This window comes from Aristolochia californica, unplaced genomic scaffold, assembly GCF_029961685.1.
Source record: "Aristolochia californica isolate CCGP_79_NKW_82.1479 unplaced genomic scaffold, dmAriCali1.0.hap1 SCAF_6, whole genome shotgun sequence".
NCBI classification, from domain to species: domain Eukaryota; kingdom Viridiplantae; phylum Streptophyta; class Magnoliopsida; order Piperales; family Aristolochiaceae; genus Aristolochia; species Aristolochia californica.
This window is the reverse complement of record NW_027182257.1, coordinates 36,668,090-36,691,183: the sequence shown is the minus strand read 5'-3', so window position 1 is coordinate 36,691,183 and position 23,094 is coordinate 36,668,090. Positions and strand designations below refer to the sequence as shown.

The following is a 23,094-nucleotide window of genomic DNA, read 5'->3' as shown; positions in this document are numbered from 1 at the left end:
TAACTATTTTATTTTATATATTTAATTAATGAAATAATCTTAATTTAATTTTAATTATTTATTAAATTACCATTAGTTAAAATCTATGTTTATTAATAAAAAATAAGTACAACTATCTTATAAGAGTTAATTGATACATTTTATATAATAAAATATCCATTTTATGTAAATTAATTATGGTTAATATTATATTTAATTACTTATTTAGGAGTGAGAATTGAGATATTGCAAAAATCTTAATTTGATTAGCTATTTTTATATTATAAAAGTAACATTTGTTTAATTATTTATTCTCATATATTTAATTAATTAATTATATTATTATAATTTTTTGTTATTTTATTTTTTGACAAGGTAAAATGTATTTCAGTTTATTAATAAAAAAATAATTACAACTATCTTATAAGAATTAGTAGACTAAATTTTTATAATAAAATTCCATTTTTATAAATTATTGATGGTTAATATTATATTTAATTACTAGTTTAGGAGTGAGAATTTAGATATTATAAAATAATAATTTGGTTAACTATTTTGATATTATACAAGTAAACATTTATTTATTAATTTTGTTTTCTTATTAATTAATTATTTTATCTGAATTTATTTTTTAAAGTGATTATTAATTTATCACAAGTTGAAATCTATATTTTTGTTTATTAATAAAAAATTTAGTAAAAATTCTCAAAGTTAAATTTATCAAAATATGTTATTAATAAAAATTATCTCTTTAATTTAAACCACATTTTTCATAAAATATTTTACACTAAACTTTTCATTATACTCTAGTGAAAAAAAGTAATTTACTTTTATTTTCATTTTTACTTTCATTGACTTTTTTACTATTTGACTCTCACTTTGATTTTGAGTCATTTACTTTCACGTACCCCTTCCCTTATATGGTCTTCGGTAAATACTAAAAAGCGTTTCCACCGTTTCTTGGCACTCATGTCGTGAGGCCTCCGGGTCTTCCTGATATCTGAGCAGGGGCTAAAGACGACCAACAGTTCAAGGAAAAAATGGCACAAAAGATCTAGTTGTTAGATGTGAAGCGTAAACATCAAATATTGGCAGACGGTGGCGAGCTAGCAGTTCGCTTGTTGTTCTCATGGCGTCTACAGAGCAGCCCCTGAAGAAGCGGAGGCTCAGTGAGTCTCTCGCTAATCCTAATCTCAGCCAAAATTTTCCAGTTGCACCTTTATCTCAGGATGAAATAATCCGAAAGTGGAAAAACCGGGAGGAAATTCGCAACCTGTACGAATGTTATCGCAGAATTAGGTTTTGCATCTCACAAAAGGACTCGCGCCTCATGCCTGATTTTGAACAGGCTTATCTTTCTCTGATCACTGCTTCAAGAGGTCTACTACTACCTTTTTTTATTAATTTTCGTGTCAGTATTCGTTTTGCATGTACTCGTTTCCTTCATCCTTTCACTTTTTTTTTGTTATGCTTAATTATTTAAGCCTAACTGAAAACATATTGATCGTTTGATAGAACCGTTGCGAGTTCCCGTTCTGTTTTTTGTAACACCCTTATTCCACTCCGGGAGTCGAAGATTTAGGTTGACGCACTGGATTGTTCATTTATATTGTTATCTTGTTTATTCTTAATGAAAAGGTCAGTTTACAATATTCATTTTATGGGCCCTTTTCCTGCCTTTATTTCCTTTAAAGCATTCTATGGTTCTGGTAAGTTTAGCATTAAAGTAACTGGACCCGAACCATGCCCATTTTCCATTTGTCAGTTGGATCTTGATTTGAGTTATTGATAGAACAAACTAATGATGAAGGTCTTACCTGATTTCTGGTTGGCTGGTAGACTGGGATCTTTCTACTTCATAGCTTCATATCTCTGCTCCATTTCTAATTCTAGACCATTAAATATTGTACTGCCATATGTTGTGGAGGAAGGCCACCTTAGCTAGGTAATGTATTTTCTTCTTTTTGCAATATATATTCACAACCTACTTTCAAAAAAAATATTGTGCTGCCATATGTTACAGATTCTGCAATAGGATTGTGAAAGTTGGTGTAATTAGCAGAGGAGAAAATTTAAGGGGATCATCTCTAAGAAGATGCTGCTGTATTGTTGTGGACAAGCTCTTAGTATGATGTGCTGAAAAGGGTAACTAGATTTCCAGGTTTAGGGCTGTGTGTAGTTTTTAAGGAAATCAAACTTAGAAATAGGAAAAAGATTGAAAGGAAAAAATGTTATGCTGTTGCTTGTCTTATGTTAGAGTAGAGAAGGGAAGGAAGATCCCTTGTAGACTTGGTCATTGTTTTTCCTTTCATTTTGGTTCAAAATCCGGCAAGCCCTCCTCTTAGATCAGCCAGAAAAGGCTTTCATTTCAGCCACTTTGTTGCCTTTACCATGTAGTGCAGATAGGGAGAATATTGCTCTTGTGAGGACTTCTAGGTTTGATCATTATTCTACTTTGGCAGCTAGGTTTCTTGTATGTCTTGAAATTCATGGTTTATTTAATTTGATTGTGTGTCCTCTCTTTAGGCTGGAATTGATGGAAGCCTCCTTTATATCTAGCAAATTCCACACAGGTTCACATTGCTTGGTACTTGTGGTGCTAATCATATGACACATTAATAGTTAATTGCTACTAAGTGACTTCATATTGTGAACAGGACACTGCATAGTTAGAAGTTGTAAGTTCCATGACCAATTTTAAGTGATTTGAAAGGAGTGTCTCACAATAAATTAGGAAATATGATCTTTTAAGATTTTACTCTTGACTCACAAGCATAAGACAATCAGTGATTGAAGCAGCTACCTGGTTGCAACCACTGCATGGATTTATTGCAACTAGTGGGCATAATGTTTACATTACTGCTTTTTTTTTCTTTTTTTTGTTGAAAGAGGTCATTTTTATTCAAGGTAAAAGCTAATGAACAAAAACACAAAGACTAAGTGGGAGGGGGACCCATTACAACGAGTGATTGTTGGGAAACCCCTTGATTTAGCCAAAGAGTCATCCAAAGAATTATCTGATCTTGACACATGAATCCAAATACAATCAAATTGAGAAGATACATCAACAATGTCATGAAAACACTGCTAAAGCCCCTAAGGAAGGTCAGAATTCTGGAGCACCATCCAATAATTACATTGTGGTCCCCTCCCACCCAAAGCTTACCACCAAAACTCTCTTTGAGGACGAGGATGCCACACCGAAGAGCTTGGAATTCAGCATTGGTGGAGCTGGAAGAGACAGATGGCCAGAGTAGGTTGCATGTGTAACACCTTCATGATTCTTGAAGACACCCCCAATCCTAGCCAGACCAGGATTGCCCGATGCACATCCGTCAAAATCAAGCATAATGACTCCTTGTGGTAGAGGTGTCCATTTAGCCATGGAAACCCTACATCTAGGTGATTAATTTCCAGTTTTTTCTAAGAGGCCCACCACATAAGCTAGCAGATTCATCCTTGGTATTGACTCAAGTTACAGAGGCACGTGAAATCTTGCTAATGCCTCTTCCACAGTGGAATGCTTACCGCTAAAGTGTTTGCTTTTCCATTCAAGCCTAAGGCCCCAAGGTATGTGGGCTAATACAAGAGGAGAGAAGGGTCTTACCCAGCTGCGGCAAATTGGAACCCTTGCTGGTGTGGCAGAGTTCGGTAAGCTTGCTTTGAACGCAAATGGTGAGATCAATCTTGTTGAAAAAATGGGTCCTACTTGCCACACGAATGATAAGTTCCAAATGAGGTTTATTTATTCATTTATTTATTTGAATGGCAGATAAATTCATTGAAGGAAAGAAAACAAAGGATTTCAAAGCTTAAAATAGGGAAACACAAGAAAGGGAAAGGAAAGTTACAATGACAAATCTAGAAATAAAGTTTATGAATGCAGGTCCCACCTTCAGCATGGGTATCTGAGATTGCATTTGCCAAGCATAACGCATGCTGCCAAGAGATCTGCCAATCTTGAGTTAAGTAAACAAATATGCTGAAAATGATGATGAAACTCCCATGGGGCTCAACATTCCCACAAGCTCTTTTTATTTATTTATTTATACTGATGCAATTTTATTTTAGTAAGGACAAAACACAAAAGCAGATCATGGAAGCACTCTCTTTAAAACAAGAGATTGCAGAGCGACTCTCTGCTTAGTAAGCAAGTTAGCAAAAGAATTTGCTCATTTAGGAACATGAGACCAGTTACTAACAAATAGAGTCACAAATGCCACAATATAATGGTGAGATGTGGCAACAAATTATGAGCTTGGTGCGCCTCATGGGAGTTGTTTATAAGGGTCAGCTGCCGGGGGACAACACTACTTCGGGAGCCCAAAAACAAGGTAACAAATGATTTTGTTATCTTGGAATGTTAGAGGAATTGGTGCTGCCCGGAAGCGTGATATGATTTCTAGTTTCTTTTCCCAATTTAAGCCCTCAATTGTGATTCTCCAAGAGAGGAAATGTTAGGAGATGACCGGTGCCATTGCCATGGAGCTGTGGGCATGCCCTTCAATAAAGTGGGAGGCAGTCAATGCCATTGGTCACTCTGGCCGCATCTTTTGTCGCCAGAGATTCCTCTATCTTTGATGCTCTCAATGTTTTCATTGGGCATCTAGTTTCGGGACCACTCCTTCGGTAGAATATGGTGTGTGGGTGGAGTTTATGGCCCCAACAAGTTATCGGGAGAGAAGATGTTGTGGTCTCTGACCATGGATCGAGTAATTCTTCGGTGGTAGAGGGTTTCTTGTATTTCCGAATCCGAATTTGGTCTCCTGGTTTTGCCCGGACGACCTATGGTGACTAATTAAGGATGATAGCGAGATGGAAGAGTGGAAAAAGGGGAAATCGATGGCGGAGAAAGATGAATTGGACTCGTCAAAGGGAGTCAGCACCTTGGGTTCCAGGGGAACGCCGACCCAGGTTCGTTGAAGGAGAATACAGATCCCTTGTAATTTTCTGCTTAATCTTCCATTCCTCTCAATAGCCTAATAAAGCAAAGGTTCTAGCTATAGCGTTGTGGTTTATTACAATACGGCCCTCAACCTTTCTACATGACATTAATAACTTAAAAGAACGTAAACATTAATAACTTAAAAGAACATAAACTGCCTAATGCACTTCACTTCTCCCCTGAGTCCCCGACTCGTCCACGTTGCCTCTGGATTACTCGTTCCGCTATCGAGTCCACAACAAAAGATTTTTCTGGGAAGAGCTTTTAGAGCTTTATTTGTCGTGGAGTTTCCCTTGGCGATTTGTGGGAGATTTTAACGCTCTTAGATATTGTAATAAGAAGAAGCCTCCGACAAATCACATATCTGCCTCAATGCGGGGTTTCTCGGATTTCATTGGTGGATGCAGTCTTGACAAGATATCTCTCTTTGGGAAAAATTATACTTGGTCTAACGGCCAGCAACAACCAATTCTCTCTAAATTGGACCATTTTTTGGCCTGCCCAAACTGGTTACAACTTTTTTGAAACATTACTGGAAGGGTACTCAATAAGGTGGGTTCTGACCACTGACCTATTATGCTCTCCACCTCCGTCGCATCAGCAAGAAGGAGATCCAACCGAAGTACCTCATTATGTATTAATAATGAGGTAATGTCGTGTCGGACCTCGATAACGAATGTGTTGATTCAGTTTTTCACAAATCTATATTTGGAGGAATGTTCAACACATCAGTTTCTCCCGTCTCTCCTCAGCAGTTGCCTCCCTATTAGATCTCCTTTTCTCTGCTGGAGAAATCGGGTGTGCCGTATTAGGTATGGATAGTGACAGAGCCCTAGGCCTAGATGGTTTTAATGCGAATTTCTAAAAAACTTTTGGCCAAGGTTTAAGGAGGATATTTCTACAATGATACATGGTTTTTTCAAGAATGGTATCACCTTTCACAGCATTTGGGCGTCTTTCATCACTTTGGTTTCAAAGAAGTCCAACATTGAGAAATCTGAAGACTTCCGGCCTATCAGCCTAGTAACGAGTGCATACAAAATCATTGCAAGGATTTTGGCCCATCGGCTAAAGGCCTTTCTCTCGATCGTCATCCACCGTGGGCAAGGTGTTCTCCTCAATGGGAGAGAAATCCTAAACTCCATAATGGCAACTCATGAACTTATTGATCACTTCAGTCGAAACAAGGATCCAAGAATTGCCCTCAAACTTGATTTGGAAAAGGCTTTCGACTGAGTAAACTAGATTCTTCTAGATGAGCTAATGGAGAAAATGGGCTTCGACACCAAATAGAGATTTTGAATTAGGAGTTGCGTGGGTTCGGCCTCCTACTCTCTCATCCTCAATGGCTCGGTCTGCGGGTACTTCAAAGGGACTAGGGGGATCAGACAAGGATAGCTGCTCTCTCCGCTTCTCTTCAACATTATAGCGGAATTCCTCTCTTCTATGTTTTACTCGGTAGTGAATCTTGGGTGGCTCCCTCCTACTAGCCTCCAACAGGCTTTTAATATCCTCATTCTACAGTATGCAGATGATACCATCATTTTTGGGATTGGTAAAAGCTACTCACTATTTTCAAAAAATCATTAAATTATACCCTACCGAGAGAGATTCCTAGAGGAAACCTGCATCAATAAATCAGGAAAGGAGGCTAAAAAACTGAAATGATAACCAAAATTTTGTAGCCTAGCAGTCCAAACAGAAAAACCAAAGGGGAAATGCATAAAAAATATGCTCATCAGATTCATTATGAAGTTAACAAAACTTACATTTGATATCCGGAATAATCTGCCCATGACGAAGAAGTTGACCAACAGTTAAAATCTTATGTTTAGAAGCACACTACATAAAATGCTTAATTTTAGGAGGGAATGGACTTTTCTAAACCATAGCAGAAGCCGGACAATGTATGTCCGTAAAGAAACTGAGAATAATACGAACGTCATTATAGGCACTTTTAATGTGCATTTCTCTAACCTAGTCTCTAAAATTTTCTTACCACTCAGGGAATCGAAATAATAGCATATGATCAAGATCTTTGAGCTAGTATTATTATTATTATTATTATTTTTTTAAATGAATGTATAAGAAGAGAAAAATTACGAAGGAAGAGGGAGCAAATCCCTAACAACAAGAGATTGCAAATCTCGAAATGTGAAACCAAATGTAAGAAAAGAGTGAGGCAATTTCTAGAATCTCCCAAAAAATGTCCCAATGGCGCCACAGGGGAGGGGTTGCACACTCATACCAACCAATGACCACCTTTGAGCTCCCTTCAATGTGGAGTGGGCCATTGCAGATGTCTCTGAAAATGTGAAGCCCATTGAGGAGGTCGTGGAGTTCAGTTGACGTTGAATCGAAAATGCCTAATGGGCCAGCATACGAGAAACACTGATTGCCGGATGGATCCGAAATAACTCCCCCAAAGCCAGCAATCCCGGGATTATCGAGAGAAGAGCCGTCAAAGTTCAACTTTAAGAAACCAGGTTTAGGAGGAGTCCATTCCTGCATGACTTGGACCTTGGTCCAAATCTGCATCATTACCTAGTTGCTCCAGTTTTTACGGATAGAGGTACCCACAAAGGAGGAAAAGGGCTTCTTAGTCAGAAGCCAAGCGAAGATTTGGCCCGACACTGGTTCTATGACTCTTACCACTGATTCACATTTGGCATCAAAGCGCCTTCAGTTGCGTTCATTCCAAAGCCCCCATGGAATGAAACCAGCACAGGCGGAGATCATCAACTTTCCGAGACCAGGAAGGGGGAGTACCAATGAGCGACTTGTTGAAGGAAATCAAATTTGCCGTCATACAGAATTGCAGCCCTGTCTTGCAAAGAATGGAAGTCCACACAATCCACGAGAAAGAGCATTGTAGCAGGATGTGACTAGTGGTTTCAGCCTGTGTTGCTGAACAGGTAGAGGGGGTCGATAGATGGGTGACCCCTTCTTCTAAGTACATCTGCCGTGAGAATCTTTCTTTGGCAAGCGTTCCACATGAAGAATTTTATCTTTGGCGGTGCACAAAATCGCCATACAAAGTATATCTCATGTTCCCTTTGATTTGAAATCCAACCATTAATGTATCTGTAAGCAGATGATACTGAGAAGGTACCGCTTTTATCGGCCACCAAATGAGCTTGTCCGCCTCCAAAGGTCTTATTCTGACAAAATTCAAAGAATCCATCAATCGGCTTGCTTGCAAAGCCTCTGTGTTGGAAAAACCTCTTCTGGGGTGTAGGATCAAACCATCCCCCTCAAAAGCATCGACTACTGATATCTCCCTTTTTTAAGAAAGGAGAAAGAAATTCCTGAATGAGGTCTGTCAAGGTTCCTGACCCGCCTACCAATCATCCCAAAATTTTAGGGACCTACTGCTTCCAACGAAGAATCTACTGGTAGAGGAGAATTTTGAAAAAAATAAGTATAGTGATCTCCAAATTGAGGATAGGTATCTCCGGTTACCACTTGAAATCCACCATGGAGTAAGAGAACCAAGCTTAACAAGAACCATTTCCTTCCAAAGATTGGAAGATATTGTGTTGAACTTCCATATCCACTTTAGGAGTACAGCTTGGTTCATTTCCTTTGATTTCCGAATCCCCATACCTCCCATGTTTTTTGGCAAAAAAAATTCATCCCATCTGACCAGATGATATTTAAAGGCATCACTTGATCCCCTCCAGAGAAATCTTCTTTTTAACTTATCCATGACTTTACATACAGAGGTGGGGCAAGGCAAAAAGGATAATGCATAGTTCAAGATGCCTGCAATGGAAGACTTTAGGAGGATGAGCCTCCCGGCTTTGCTGAGCAAACGCCCCTTCCAGGTTGCTAGCCGAGACTCAATCTTTTGACCACATGATTCCATAGACTTTGGTTTATGCGGCCATTGAATAGGGGGAGTCCTAGGTAAGTTGCTGGGAGGTTAGTTTTTTAGCTAGTATTAATGAAGCCTGGTCAACGTATTTTCTAAGAATTGATTGAGTTACTAACATGGATTCTCTTATTGCTTCAGCAAACCTAATACTATTCCAAGTTTTTATTGTTAACTGTTCATTCTCCTTTTTTTTTCCTCCTTTTTTCCGTTTTCTTTTGCCTCTATATGCTTAGAATCTTCATAATATGGAATTTTAATTCTAGGCCTTCCCTCATCTGATTCCTAAAGATTGGGTTCAGCATTTTAGAGATTTTTTTTTTTTTTTGAATGAAGATGTTTTAAGTTATTAAAAGAGTAAAAAGTACAATACCTAGCTAAAAAGGGCTTTCCTCCACATCAAGGTGTTGGAGTGAAACACATAATTTAGCCTGAGTGTTAGCTAGATGATTAGCTGACTTAGGAATGTGCTTCCAATAACAGTTCAGAAGAGAAATTAAATTACATATATCAAAGAACATATCCCACTGTCGCCATGGAGGAGGAGCTGATTGATAACAATTTTAGAATCGCCTTCAAAGCAGAGAGGCCCCACAAGATGTCGATTGAAGATCTGGAACCCATTAAGTAATCCGGAGAGCTCAGCCGTGGTCGAATATGAGATTCCAACTGGCCCAACGAAAGAGAAAAGAAGAATACCGTTACCGTCATGGATAATTCCACCAAAACCCGTAGGGCCTGGGCATCCAAAGGCGCTTCCGTCAAAATTCAATTTGTAGTAGCCCATCGGAGGGGGAGACCAAATTTCCATAAGGATAAGGCATGCCAGCTATCAGTTGCTAGTTCCCCCGAAGGTTGGAGCTGTTAAGATTTTGGAATTCTTTACACATAAGGATCCACGTGGAAACTTGGCAAACAATATTTTCTATCAATATATCGCTAGGGATAGATTTTAAATTGAATTTTCAGTTGTTTCTTTCTTTCCATAACACCCAAATGATATGACCAACACAACATGAGATAAGTAATTTCCCGAGTTATGGGAGGTTAGCATTGGTAACTGAGAGGATTGTAAATATAAGATTTTGAGAGGGGTAGTATTGGAAACCGATTTTGTTGAGGAGGCTAGTCCAGACAATGTGGGCAAAATTGCAATGTAAGAGGACATGCTGTTTCTGGAGAAGTTTGGCAGAGAAGGGACACAAGGGGTCTTGGACAGGGGTTCCTCGTCAGATTAAAGAATTGGACGTGAGGATTTTATTCCGACACTCCAGATAAATTTTTTTGCACGAGGGGACCTTGCAGCAAGGTCCATGCAATGGCTGCAGGATGATTGGTTTGAGGGGGGTTGGGGCAGCTCAGGAAATTATAAGCAGAGGAAGTGGAAAAAGTACCTTGGGTGCAACGTGTCCATATGAGAGTATCAGGCACATTCGGGGGCTTACCGAGGATATACAAGCGATGAGGTTGGATGCCATTAAAGCCTCTTGAGTCCGAAAGCGCTCTTCGGAGATTTAAGTTCCATCCACCAGAATCGGTCTACTGGTCTGAGATAGTGGCTTCCATATTTCTGGCCAAGTTTGAGATCAAACTATGGCTAATGTTGATACTGCAGGGACCCGTCCACCTGTCTGACCAAAATTTTGTTAGATTTCCCGTACCAGTGTAGCATTTGACAACCTTTTTGAAATCAGGCAACAATATTACAATTTTTTTCCACACGGGGACAACCCATTATGTCTCCTACCCTCAGTCCACCAACCAGATAATTTATTTGCTTTAGCAACAACTAAAGTCCTCCAAATCAGATCAGGATACAAATTAAATTTTCAAATCCATTTAAGTATCAAGACCGAATTAGTGGTAGCAGTGTCATGGATCCCGAAACCTCCAAAGAGTTTAGGTTTGCCTACCTCAACCCATATCACAAAACTATACTTCCTTTCACCGTTCGGTCCTCCCCACAGAAATCTCCTTTTGAGTAGTTCAATTCTTTTCTGAACAGAAGTAGGAAATCGATATAATGAGGAAATAAGATGGGATACGGTGCAAGCAAGGCTTAATAAGAACAAGCTTACCTGCTTTGGAGAGAAATCTTCCTCTCTAGGCAGCCAAACGGCCCACCAAACGCTCAATAACAATATGCCAAGAGCTTTTGGAAGGCAGTGCAGATGATAGGGGGAGGCCCTGATAGGTACAGGGAGGTGTAACAATTTTGCTTCCCAGATAACAAGCCATAGAGTTCAACACATTAGGAACAATATTGAAGCCAGTGATGGAGGATTTTTTCTTGCTTACCTTTTGTCCAGATGAGAGTTCAAATAAGTTAAGCAGGACCTTAATATGTGATATTTCGTTCATTGTTCCTTCATCAAAGAGAATGGTGTCATCAACATATTGAAGGAGGGCAATATCTTGATTAGGGTCTCTATCACGAGAGGAGGAACTCCTGGGAGTAGCTCTCTAACCTTCATCTTTAGTGGTCTCTCCCGTGGCGTTTTGCAGGAGATTTCAATGCAATTCGCTTCTGCGACGAGAAGCAACCTCCAACTACACACATCTCATCTTTTATGAGGGGGTTTGCTGATTTCATCTGTAGTGGTGAACTTGAAGAAATCACTCTTTCCGGAAAAACATTCACTTGGTCTAATGGGCAACAACACCCTATCCTCTCAAAATTAGACCATTTCCTGGCAGACTCAAATTGGCTTCATCTTTATGAAGATGTTTCTGGAAAAGTCCTAAATCGGGTAGGATCCGACCATTGGCCCATCCTCTTATCCACCTCTTGTGGACGATAGGGTCCCCCCACATTCAGATTTGAAAACACCTGGCTCTTAGATCCTGATTTTGATCTGCTCTTGAAAAACTGGTGGTCCAATTTACTAGCTTGGGGTCAACCAGAATGGTCTCTTCCGATAAAGCTCAAACTCCTTAAAAAGAATCTTAAGGAATGGTCCTTCAGGCGTCGCCAATCTGCCAAAGAAAAGAAATCCTCTCTCCTTTCCCCCGTCGCTAAGTTGGACTCTTCGGAAGAACAAAGGTACCTAATTCCATCTGAATTTTCCACTTGCCTTTCACTTCAAAGGGAGTTGCAAGCTCTCCTAGTTCAGGAAAGAGTCAGTTGGAAGCACAGAGCCTGTTTTAAATGGCTAACTGAAGGAGATGCCAATACAAATTTTTTTCACTCCCTCGCATCGATGAGGAAGAGATCCAACCGAATTACCTCCTTATGCATCAATAATGAGGTAACGTCGGATAGGATCCATATTACTAATGAGCTGCTCGGTTTTTTCACAAATTTATACACTGATGACTTTATTAACCGGCCCAAAGTCCAGCAGCTTCATTTTAGGCAGCTCCCCATCTCTGCCTCATCTATCCTCGAAGCTCCTTTCTCCCAAAAGGAAATTGAAAAGAAAGTCTTGGGCATGGCTTGTGATCGGGCCCCGGGCCTTGATGGATTTAACGGTGAATTCTACCACCGTGTTTGGCCGATTATCAAGGGAGATATTTATAAGATGGTTGAAGTATTTTTCATGATTGAAATCTCCTTCCTCACTATGGGAGCTTCCTTTATCTCACTTATCCCCAAGAAGAGAAACGTTGAGACCCCTGGTGATTTACGTCCTATCAGCCTGATTTCAAGTTCGTACAAGATTATTGCTAGACTCCTTGCAACATGCTCAAAACAGTTCTCCCACTTGTCATCAGTCATGGCCAGAGTGCTTTCTTGAAGGGTAGAAACATTTTGGACTCAGCTATGGCAGCGCATGAGCTGTTTGATAAATTTTCACGCTCAAAGGATCCAATCTTTATACTAAATTTGGATTTAGAAAAGGCTTTCGATTGGGTAAATTGGATTCTCTTGGATGACATCATGAGTAGGATGGTCTTTGGAGATCGTTGGAGATATTGGATTAGGAGCTGCCTGTACTCTGCCTCGTACTCTCTTGTCTTAAATGGAAAAAATTGTGGTTGCTTCAATGGATCTAGAGGGTTAAGACAGGGCGATCCTCTTTCCCCTCTTCTCTTCAACATTGTGGCAGAATTCCTATCTGCTATGCAAATCTTGGCCAAAGAATATGGATGGCTACATCCAACCAGAAACTCCTCGGTTTTCAACATACTGGTGCTTCAGTATGCGGATGACACTTTGATTTTTGGAGCAGGAATGTTGGACAACATAAAAAAAGTAAAAGCAGTTTTGGGGCTCTTCGAAATCTGCTCTGGTCAGAAAGTCAATTGGAGGAAAACTTCTTTGATTGGGTTCAATATCAACCCAAATTCTCTCTCTAAAATGGCGGAGGTGCTTGGTTGCGTAATCTCATCCACCCCTTGTACTTACCTTGGCCTTCCTCTGTTCACTGGCCGTATTTGCAAAGATCTTTGGACTCCAGTCATCGAGAAGATGGAATTGCGACTTGCATCTTGGAAGGGTTGTTTGCTTAACAAGGCAGGAAATTGATTCTTTTGAAATCATGTATCACTGGCATTCCAAACTATTATCTATCCTTCATGCCTTGCCCAACTTCTGTTTGTCAGTAGCTTGATAAAATGAAGAAGCACTTTCTTTGGAGAGGAAACAACCCTGACTTCAAGTACCATTTGGTTAGCTGGGAGGAAGTTTGCCTTCTGAAGAGTTTTGGAGGTCTCAGAATCCGGCTCTCCAAAGACATGAATCAGGCCTTGCTCCTTAAATGGATTTGGAGACTCAATTCATTTGCTCCAAACCTTTGGAAAAATATGGTGCTTTCAAAGCTCGACATTTCTTCAAATAGGTGGTCAGAAGGGGGAAACAAAAGGAATTTTCTTCCTATATGGAGGTCGCTATATCTCTTAACTTTTACTTTCTCAGCGGCAGTCCGATTCTATGTGGGAGATGGCCATCATATCAGATTCTAGGAAGATTTGTGGTTGTGTGATATGCCTCTTCAAAACACCTTTCCTAGCCTCTTCAGAATTTCAAGATTGAGGAATAGTACCATTGCTGAAGTCGCTGATAATGGGGGATGGAACATTCAGCCTCGTCGTGGCCTATCTGAGTTAGAAGGTCTTGAAGCCAGTCGTCTGTTGGACGCTTTGCAACCAACCAGGATCCAAGCTAACAAATCAGATAAATTAATCTGGTGGCCAGATAAAAGTGGCTCTTTCTTTGTCTCCTCCGCTTATCTTGCTATTCGAGGAGGGATCACTCATGGTCCCAAGCATGCAGTTGAATTCACTTGGCGTCTTAGCGCCCCCCCCCCCTCCCCCCCAAAAAAAAAAAAAAAAAAAAAAAATTAAATTCTTCATGTGGAGTGCTTGCCGTAACAAGATTCTGTCTGTTGACAACCTCAGAATTCGTGGCCAACTCGGAGTTGACCCCATTTGCCCTTTCTGCCATGCAAAGGAAGAAACTGTTAGCCATTTACTTCTTTTATGCCCTTTTTCTTGGGGGATTTGGTCGTCGATTCTTAGCAAAATTGGGCTCCAATTCTGCTTCCCTGAGGACTTGATAGCCACCTGTCGTATGCTTGTTGGGACTCCTGTCCCTGGTCTTGGGAAATTGATGATCTCTGCTTTATCCGCAATCATCCCCTGGGGTCTCTGGCTGGAGCGAAATCAAAGAAGATTCAATGCCAAATTCAGCACTCAAGATAGAGTCATTGAAACCATCTCAGGCAATATTGCTACTTGGCTTCACTCTAGAAAAGCCTTTTCCACTTTCTCGGGATCATCCATCTGAAATAATTGGAGAAGCCTAGCCCAACTCCACATCTCTTCGAAGCCTCCTGTCATCTGCGAATGGACCCAGCCTCCTGCTGGAATCCTTAAGCTGAATTTTGACAGATCTTCTCTTGGTAATTCTAGTTTAGCCGGTTTTGGTGGCGTGATTCGTGATTATCTTGGGAACCAAATTGTCTCTTTCTCCGGGCCTCTTGGTAGTGCAGACTCCACGACGGCTGAGCTTCAAAACCTTTTTAATGGGCTTCGTTTTTTTTGTGATCATTGCTCCGGACCTATCCTGATCCAGGGAGACTCTAAGGTGGTGATCGGTTGGTGCGAGAATGCCTCTTCACCTCCGTGGCACCATTGGGATGCCTTTTTTGAAATTCAGGATATTGTTGATCTCTTTAATTGTTTCTGGTCTCTCATTCCGAGATCAGAGAATTTTGTAGCTGATGCTTTAGCCAAGCAAGGAGCCTCCTTGCAATCTCTTGTTGTCAGGAGTTAGCTCCTTTTGTTCTCTTAATAAATTTACATTTCATAAAAAAAAAAAAAATCTTGATTAGGGTCATCAGAGATGGGGCTAAGCCAACCAGAATTTATTTCAAGACGGACCATAGATGCCATGTGTTTTGCAATGAGAGTGAAGAAGAAAGAAGATAAAGGGTCCCCTTGCCAAATGCCTCTGGTTGCGTTAAAAAAACCACAAGGATTTTCATTAACAAGGACAGAGTATGACACATTAGAGATACAACTTCTCATCCAGAAATTCCATCGGGTCCCAAAACCCATTTTGTCAAAAAGTTGGTCAATTAGTTTCCAGTTGACAAGTTCGAAGGCTTTTTCACTGATAAGTTTAAGGTCGAATCTGGGCAGCTTTGATTTTTTGAAGGAGTCTAGGAGTTCATGGGTTGCCATTGCTAAGTCAAGAATATTTCGACCATGAATAAAAACACTCTGACAAGGGTTGATGATTTTCGGAAGGAAGGATCTGAGGCGGTTGGCAAGAATTCGACCTATGATTTTGTAAAAACTAGTGGTGAGGCTGATAGGTCTAAAATCTTGGGGAAGGGTTGAGTTGGGTTTTTGTGGAATTAAAGCAATGAAAGACGCACCAACAACTTTGTGAGTGATACAAACTTGGTGGAATTTTTTTTTTTTTTTGAAATGATGCTGATTTTTATTAAGACAAAAACTCAAAAGAGCAAATTACAAAGGAGGGAACCCTCCCCATACAATGAGAGATTGCTGGGAAGTTCCAAATTTTGCCAATTTATCAGCCAAAGAGTTGGCTGGTCTAGGAATGAGATTCCAATTACAATGCATAGAAGATACAATGTCAGCAATACTGTCAGTGATGTACCAGTGGTGCCAATGGGGGAGGCTGTCTTTGGAACACCAACTAATAACCGTCTTCAAGTCTCCTTCAATAATTAACTTGCCATGGAGACTATCCCTGAAGATTTGGAGGCCGAACAGCAGAGCACTAACTTCGACAGTATTAGAATCAGCAATGCCCACCGGACCAGCATAAGAAAGAATGGGGTCTCCAGAATTTGGTGGGAATTTTGAACAAATGCATACACATCGTTTTTGACTACTCCCCAGAATTTGTGATAAAGCTCACCATTGGTCATCACTGATTGTATTGCTAACATTGTGTCATCTATCATTGTAGTTGGAACCTCGTTCCTAGATCAGCCAATTCTTTGGCAAAATTCGGAACCTCCCAGCAATCTCTCATTGTTTGGGAAGACTTCTCCTCTTGTAATCTTTTCGTTTGAGCTCTCTTAATAAAATTCAGCATCATTTAAAAAAAAAACAAAAGAAATCATTTGGACTAGGGGCTTTGTCCTTATGAAGGCCAAGATAGGCCAGATCAATTTCTTCAGGATGGAAAGGGCGTTCAAGTTCATCCGTGTCAGAAGAGGAGATACGCTTATATTCAAGCTGGTATAGTGTAGAATGGTTGAAGCATTCCTCGGAATAAAGATTTGAAAAGAACTTGACTAGAATGTTAGAAATGGAGGGGCTATCCGTGATCACCTGTTCTCCATGATTGAGAGATGTTATACGGTTAGCCTTCCTTCTGGCCTAGGCAATAGCATGGAAATTTTTTGTATTTCCATCCCCCTCGGCCAGCCAGCGGAATCTAGCTCGCTGTTTCCAGTGCATAGTATAATTTTGAAGAATATTTGAAAGCTCAAGATTCAATTTATTTCTGAAATGTAAATCAGGAGAAGAAAGGGACCTTTGCTCTTTGAGGAGATCAAACTCAGATAAGCGGTAACGGATCAAATCTTTCTGAGAGGCAACAACAGTGCGATGGTTGAGAGACCATGTGCAGATCTTTGCCTTCAAGGCTTTGAGCTTAAGAGGGAGCGACCAACCCTGGATAGGGTGGTGAGAGAGTTCTCGCCACCATACAACAAGATTGGAATTGAAGGATTCATCAAGGATCCAGGAGTTCTCAAATCAAAATGAAGATCGACTCCAAGCTGGGTGTGTGTGTATTGATTTGAATGGGCCAATGATCGGAGCCAATTTTATTAAGGACTTGGCCCGAAGTGTTTTGAAAAAGATGGAGCCACTCATTATTTGCAAAGAATCTATCAAATTTGGAGAGGACAGGGGTTTTATGGCCGTTTGACCAAGTGATTTTTTTTCCAGAGAGTGAGACTTTAGAGAATTCAAGGCTACAAATGAGATCCGAGAAGGCTCTCATTGTGGAAAAGGTTCTAATGGCTGAAGGGTATTTTTTAGAACATCGAAGAATGGCATTGAAATCCCCTGCAAGGAGCCAGGGCAAGTCCCAGAGTTGGACGAGGAGGAGAATTTCTTCCCAAAAAGAGGCACGGTCATTGTGACGAGTTGGCCCATAGATGCCAGCTAGGGCCCAAAATATCCCCAAGGATCTGTCCAGAAAATAGATACCGATAGAGAATTGGCTTGGCTGAGTGGGAGTTGCTTCAACTGAATTTGGGTTCCAGATGATAAGGATGCCACTAGAATGCCCAATCGTGTCAACCTTCGCCCATTCAGGGTTCGAGTCATACCAAAGATCTTGAGCGACAAAATTATCAAAAGATTGTAACTTAGTTTCAACCAATATTGCAATATTTGGTTTACATTCAAAAAGGGCAGCCTTGATAATCGCATGTTTAGAGCGCAAACCGATTCCTCTGACATTCCATGAGAGAACAATCATTGAAGAGGGGGGGGGGGGGGGGGGGGGGAGGGAGAGATCATTCTCTGGGCGTTGGAGATAGTCGTGGTAGTATTTGCTAAATTCCCATGCTAACTTTGTCATTTTCTCGAATTCCTGCAGAGGGTACTCGTGCTCTTGATCTTTGAGGAACTGGATGAAGTCGTCTTGAGCCTCAGTCTGGGAGATCTGAGAGAAATTTGCCAGATAATCAGGTCTTGGAGGGAGGGGATTGGGTGGAGGGCTTTTAGGAGTGTTTGGTTTTGGTAGGCTATTTTCTTTAGCCTTGCTCTTTTTCTTCCTTCTGGAATAAGTGAAAGCAAAGGGGGTGATGTGATTCTTTTTTTTCGGAGTTCTTGTGGAGTATGTGTGAGCAAAAGGGGAGATGGGAGATTTATTGGCAGAACTTGAGGCCTCCATTGGCTTATCAGACGTAGGCTTAACAGTCTCTTGAGGGGTTGGACAAAGAATGTGGGGGGAGAGGGTTTTTAAACAAACTACCAGTTATTTATTTGGCGGGGTGAAGTGACTGTGCCATTCAATGAGGTTTGAGACCCACTGATCTTCTACATCATAGAAGGATCCTGAGTCTGACCTGTCGTCAGTTGGGGAATCATTATTCTGGTTGGGTGACGGAAGGGTGGGGGATTGCCAAATGGTGGTACTGAGAGGACTATTTGGGGAGTTATGGATTTGGTGGCTCGATGTGGTAGGGGTGGGGAAGAAATTTTGAGTGTGTGTGAGATGACATGTAGACAAAGTCAAGTTTGGGACAATTGGAACAATCTCTCGTCCATCGACAGGACAAGAGTCAGAAGGATCAGGTAAGTTTAGATTGCAAAAAATGGGTGGGTATTTCAAAGTTTTTTTCTGATTGGATGGCGGCGGGGTAGAGGAGATTTGTGTTTTCGGGGAATGTGTAAGAGGCGTAGTACTTGAGTGGGGTAAGATCGCATTGGGAAGGGGGGAGGGGTCTTTTTAGAGCTCGAGGGAGGGCCATTGATCAGGGGGAAAATATTCCTCGAAATTAGGGCAGGTGGCAGAGGAGTCGAGGAGGTGGAGAGGGGGGCGCTCGAGGTGGATATCTGAGTATGTAAAGAGGCTGCTAGAGTAGGGGGCTGAGAGGATATGGATGGGGCAAGTTTTAGGGGTGGGGCTTGAAGAGGAGGGATTGGTGATCTAATGGCGCAAGATTCGAAGGGGCAGGGGTGTGGGGAGGACTTTGAGGACGGTGTAGGGAGAAGATTTCTCGGAAGTTTGAGGGCGGTGCAGGGAGAAGATTTCTCGGAAGTTTGAGGACGGGCATTTTAGAGATATCAAAAGAAAAAAAAAGTGTTGTTTATTCTGCATAGAGAATTTTCCATCGTTCCAAAAAAAAAAGTAATGCTAATAGTTAATATGGAATGAAGTACTACCATGTGTTGAAGAGAAGATATGTGAAGTTGGGTTCAAGGCCCATCCCGAAATGACTAACCATCTTAGGAAACCTCTTTTTCAACTAATAAACTCAACATATTTGTTTTTAATAATCCATGTGGGACTATTCCTTAACACTCCCCATCACGTGTAGGCACGTGGATAATTTCGGTGAAGGCCCGCATATGAGTACTTGCTCTGATACCATGCTAAATTGATGGAAAAGAGAAAAACTTCATTGACTGGTTGTAATCAGAGTACATGAACCCTTATTTATAATAAAGGAAAGTAGTAGAGTCCAATTACAATTAAACTACCCTTGTCCCAATTACACCAAAACTCTAACACTTAAAGATAAGTCTTAGCATAATTAAATAACTCAACATAAATAGAAGACCAACATAACTAAAACACCTTTAAACTGAAACTCTTCTGTGAGACCACCTTTTGGGAGACTCTTGTAAGACTCCACTAGACTTTCATATCTTCTCTTCAACACTCCCCCTCAAGCTGGAGTTTATAACTTTCAGCTTGCAATGAAAATGATTCTTGGTCTTCAATTTTCTTTGGTGCAAAAATTTTTCTTAGATGCAAAAACTTTATCTTTTGTGCTTGCCCTTTCTTGAATATTTTTGTCACATTAAAATTACTACGACATATGGAATAAAATACCTTTTTTTGTACTTTTTCTTCTACTTCTCCCCCTCAAGCTGGGAGGTAATAGCAGTGATCTCAGCTTGAACCAAATAACATAGATATAGTAATAAGGTCCTCCATCACGGTGTCCCAACCCGGGCACCGACTCTCAAAGGTAGAAATGGGTGATAAGTGGGTAATGCCTGTCATGCACAAGACGGTGATAAAAGACCCACGAATACATATAAAAAGTCTCAATGGACTTAAAACACCTATATATATGTATATAAAGGTAAACCTACTGAAGCAACACACAGGAGGTTGGCCCAAAAGGGTATGTGAGTGTCATATAAAGGATGGTAGGAGAAGGTAGCTGACAAAGGGGTAAGTGAGATATTTTCCTAATATAGTTGATCAATAACAGCAACACAAAAAGTGATGCAAAAAATTCGGTATAAATTTGGATTTTTCAATGCAAGATACCAACATGACCTTTGATTCTTCCAATGCGAATATATCCTTAAATATAGATCAGATTGACATGAAATTTTTTCCTTCTGAAATTAGACTTAAATAGCTTTCATCCAAGTATAACTTCTCTTCATAAAATATACTTCTTTTGAGATAAATAATCTGATAGATTTCGGTCTCTGTAATCTGCCAAACTAAGTACTCTTTCTCCTTTTTACTAGCATGACCATTGACTCTTCCAAGATCAATATCTCTATATAAAAAACTCAGATCGAGAATTGGTTGAATAGGTAAGAAAATAGACTTATAAATATTTCTTTTGATATATAATTCACCATATAAAGTTTCATTCTTGATAGCATAAAATAGCTCGGAATTTGAAGCTTTCTGCTGTTACTTGAACCTCTTTTTGCAATTTGACCTTTGCTGCTTCAAATATTGATTTCTCTTTGTAAAAAACTCTGATTATCAAAATTCGTTTTTCATTGGAAAGTAGACTCAAATATCTTTCCGTTAATATATAATATGCAATATGAAAAACTCAGTATAGAGGTGAAAACGCAAAGCAAACAACGGGTATAGGGACTGAAAAGAGAAAAAAAAGATAAATATGAACCTAAACTGCTAGAGATAATAGATTAGAAAAGTATCACATTATTTCTGTGGGTTGACCGAGTCAACTCACAGAACCTGATTACAACAAGGGTAAGCCACCAAAACCATCTAAGCCAGGGTTACCAAGAGAAGAGCTGTCAAAATTCAGCTTAAGGACTCCAACAGGAGTTAGCTGAACCCAACTATTTTTTTAGGATATTTACTTTATTTGCAAGAAAGGTAGTTACTTCATTATATTTACAACAATGCCATTATCTCCATTTTATCTTTAATAATTGATAAAATTAAAATCTCGTAATATCATCAGCATGAACACATTGGATAATAAATAAATTTTAAATACTAGAAAATAATTTATAAGTCATTCATTTCAATTTTGATGGTAAAAATGTGAATGGGTACCTAAGCTTATATGGACATAGATTCATATTCCTTTTTTCCATTTGAAAAACAGGTTGTTTTAGTTCTTGTTTCTGTGAATATGGTTTCCTAACTTTTTAAAACTTTTTTTTTGTTTTGAAATGATGCTGATTTTTATTAAGACAAAAGCTCAAAAAAGCATATTACAAAGAAGGGAATCCTTCCCATACAATGAGAGATTGCTAGGAAGTTCCAAATTTTGCCAATTTATCAGCCAAAGAGTTGGCTGATCTAGGAATGAGATTCCAATTACAATGTGTAGAAGATACAATGTCAGCAATACTATCAATGATTGGCCAGTGGCGCCAAGGGGGGTGGCTGTCCTTGGAACACCAACTAATAACCGTCTTCGAGTCGCCTTCAGTGATTCACTTGCCACGGAGACGATCCCTGAAGATTTGGAGGCTTAACAACAGAGCACTAACTTCAGTAGTATTAGAATCGGCAATGCCCATTGGTCCAGCATAAGAAAGAATAGGGTTTCTATTGTGACCTCTGAACACAACACCTTCTCCTGCTGGTTCGGATGCTCGCCATTCATGACTTCTTATTTCTTTCCTTGAATTTCTGGTGAACTTAAAAAAGTTGTAGTCCCAATTTTTTGTTCACAAATCTACACGTGTATTTTTGACATACGCAAACTACTATCTGTCTCACAACCATTTTTATTGAGCTTTATCCATTACTTCACAGTTAACACATATGTTTCTTATACTTCAATGCCTCACTTGTGGGCCAGAGAGACTAAAAAATGGGTATTAATGGTTCAGCAACCTCATGGAGCTCTTAGGAGGCAGTTGAATGTTTTCCATGAGATTTATGATCTATTTCATCATGTTGATATCTAAGTGGTTTCATATTATTCTACAATTTTCCTCAAGTTTTCTTCCTTGCAAAAGTTGAAGTTAATTTGATGCTTATATTTGCTTATTTTCATATTGTTACTGTAACAGAAAAGTGTTAGCAAAATTGTAATTTCTGCTTTGCTTTCTTGCTATTTTAATTGCAGGTTGCACCAGTGTGCAACGTATTGTAGCTGAACTCATTCCAAGATATGCATCATATTGTCCAACTGCTCTTGAAGCTGCTGCTAAAGTGGCAATTAACATGTACCATTGGAATTTGGCTCTCATAATGAAAGGAGAGGATTTGGATGGAGTCGCCTTTCACACAGTGATAGCTTGCATTTGTGGTCTTGTGGATATCTGTTCCACTGCTTCAACAGTGGCACCTACTTCTTCTGTTATTGGTGGCATCTGTGCAGCTGTATTTGTAAATGTGCTTACATTTTTCATTTCCACCTTTGAGGGCAAGGATATCTATGAAGTTGGTGATCAGGAAATTGCAAAGATACAAGACTCGTCATATTTGATGTCTGATATCAAGGAAAAATTGAAAAATGACAATGGTTCTCCATTGTCTAAACTACTTAGGTTTCGAGCACTTTGCCTGCTTAGAATTTTCTTTTCCTGCCCTAGAAATTTACTTGTGGCTTGCTTTGAGCTCTTTGATTCAGCTGGAGCTGAGTTTAATGGTCAAAAAGGAGGACCATACTTTCTGAGCCAGGTTACAAGTCAGCTACCTGTTGAAGAGGTAGCTGATCAATCATGTAAGATAAGTGAAAATGTCCCACTATGTGCTGATTCTGGTGTAAATTTTGGAAGCAATGACACAGGTGGTCAGAAGTTATCTTCTGATGATGTTGATCTGCAAGGGAAATCTGTGCCAATCTTGAAGAAATGCTTGTTGGGAATGGTATTCTTGAACTTCTCTTATGATTTTTGAGTAGATTTAGTTTTCTTATTTTGTCAAGGTCTCATTAAT

At 39.9% G+C, this 23,094-nt stretch overlaps 1 protein-coding gene across 5 annotated transcripts in view; it reads left to right on the top strand.

Moving 5' to 3' along the window:
* Window positions 1-977: 977 nt before the first annotated feature.
* Window positions 978-23,094, top strand: part of LOC137935524 (uncharacterized) — a 51,591-nt gene continuing 29,474 nt past the window's right edge. For 3 of the 5 annotated variants that reach the window (XM_068780171.1, XM_068780172.1, XM_068780170.1), the window contains exons 1-2: window positions 978-1,358; window positions 22,280-23,025. In XM_068780171.1, coding sequence (XP_068636272.1) covers window positions 1,109-1,358; window positions 22,280-23,025 — 996 coding nt within the window. In that variant the 5' untranslated portion in view covers window positions 978-1,108. Of the gene's footprint in view, window positions 1,359-1,454; window positions 1,618-22,279; window positions 23,026-23,094 lie in introns of those variants that run through there. The other 2 variants (XM_068780173.1, XM_068780175.1) reach the window with 2 other exon arrangements.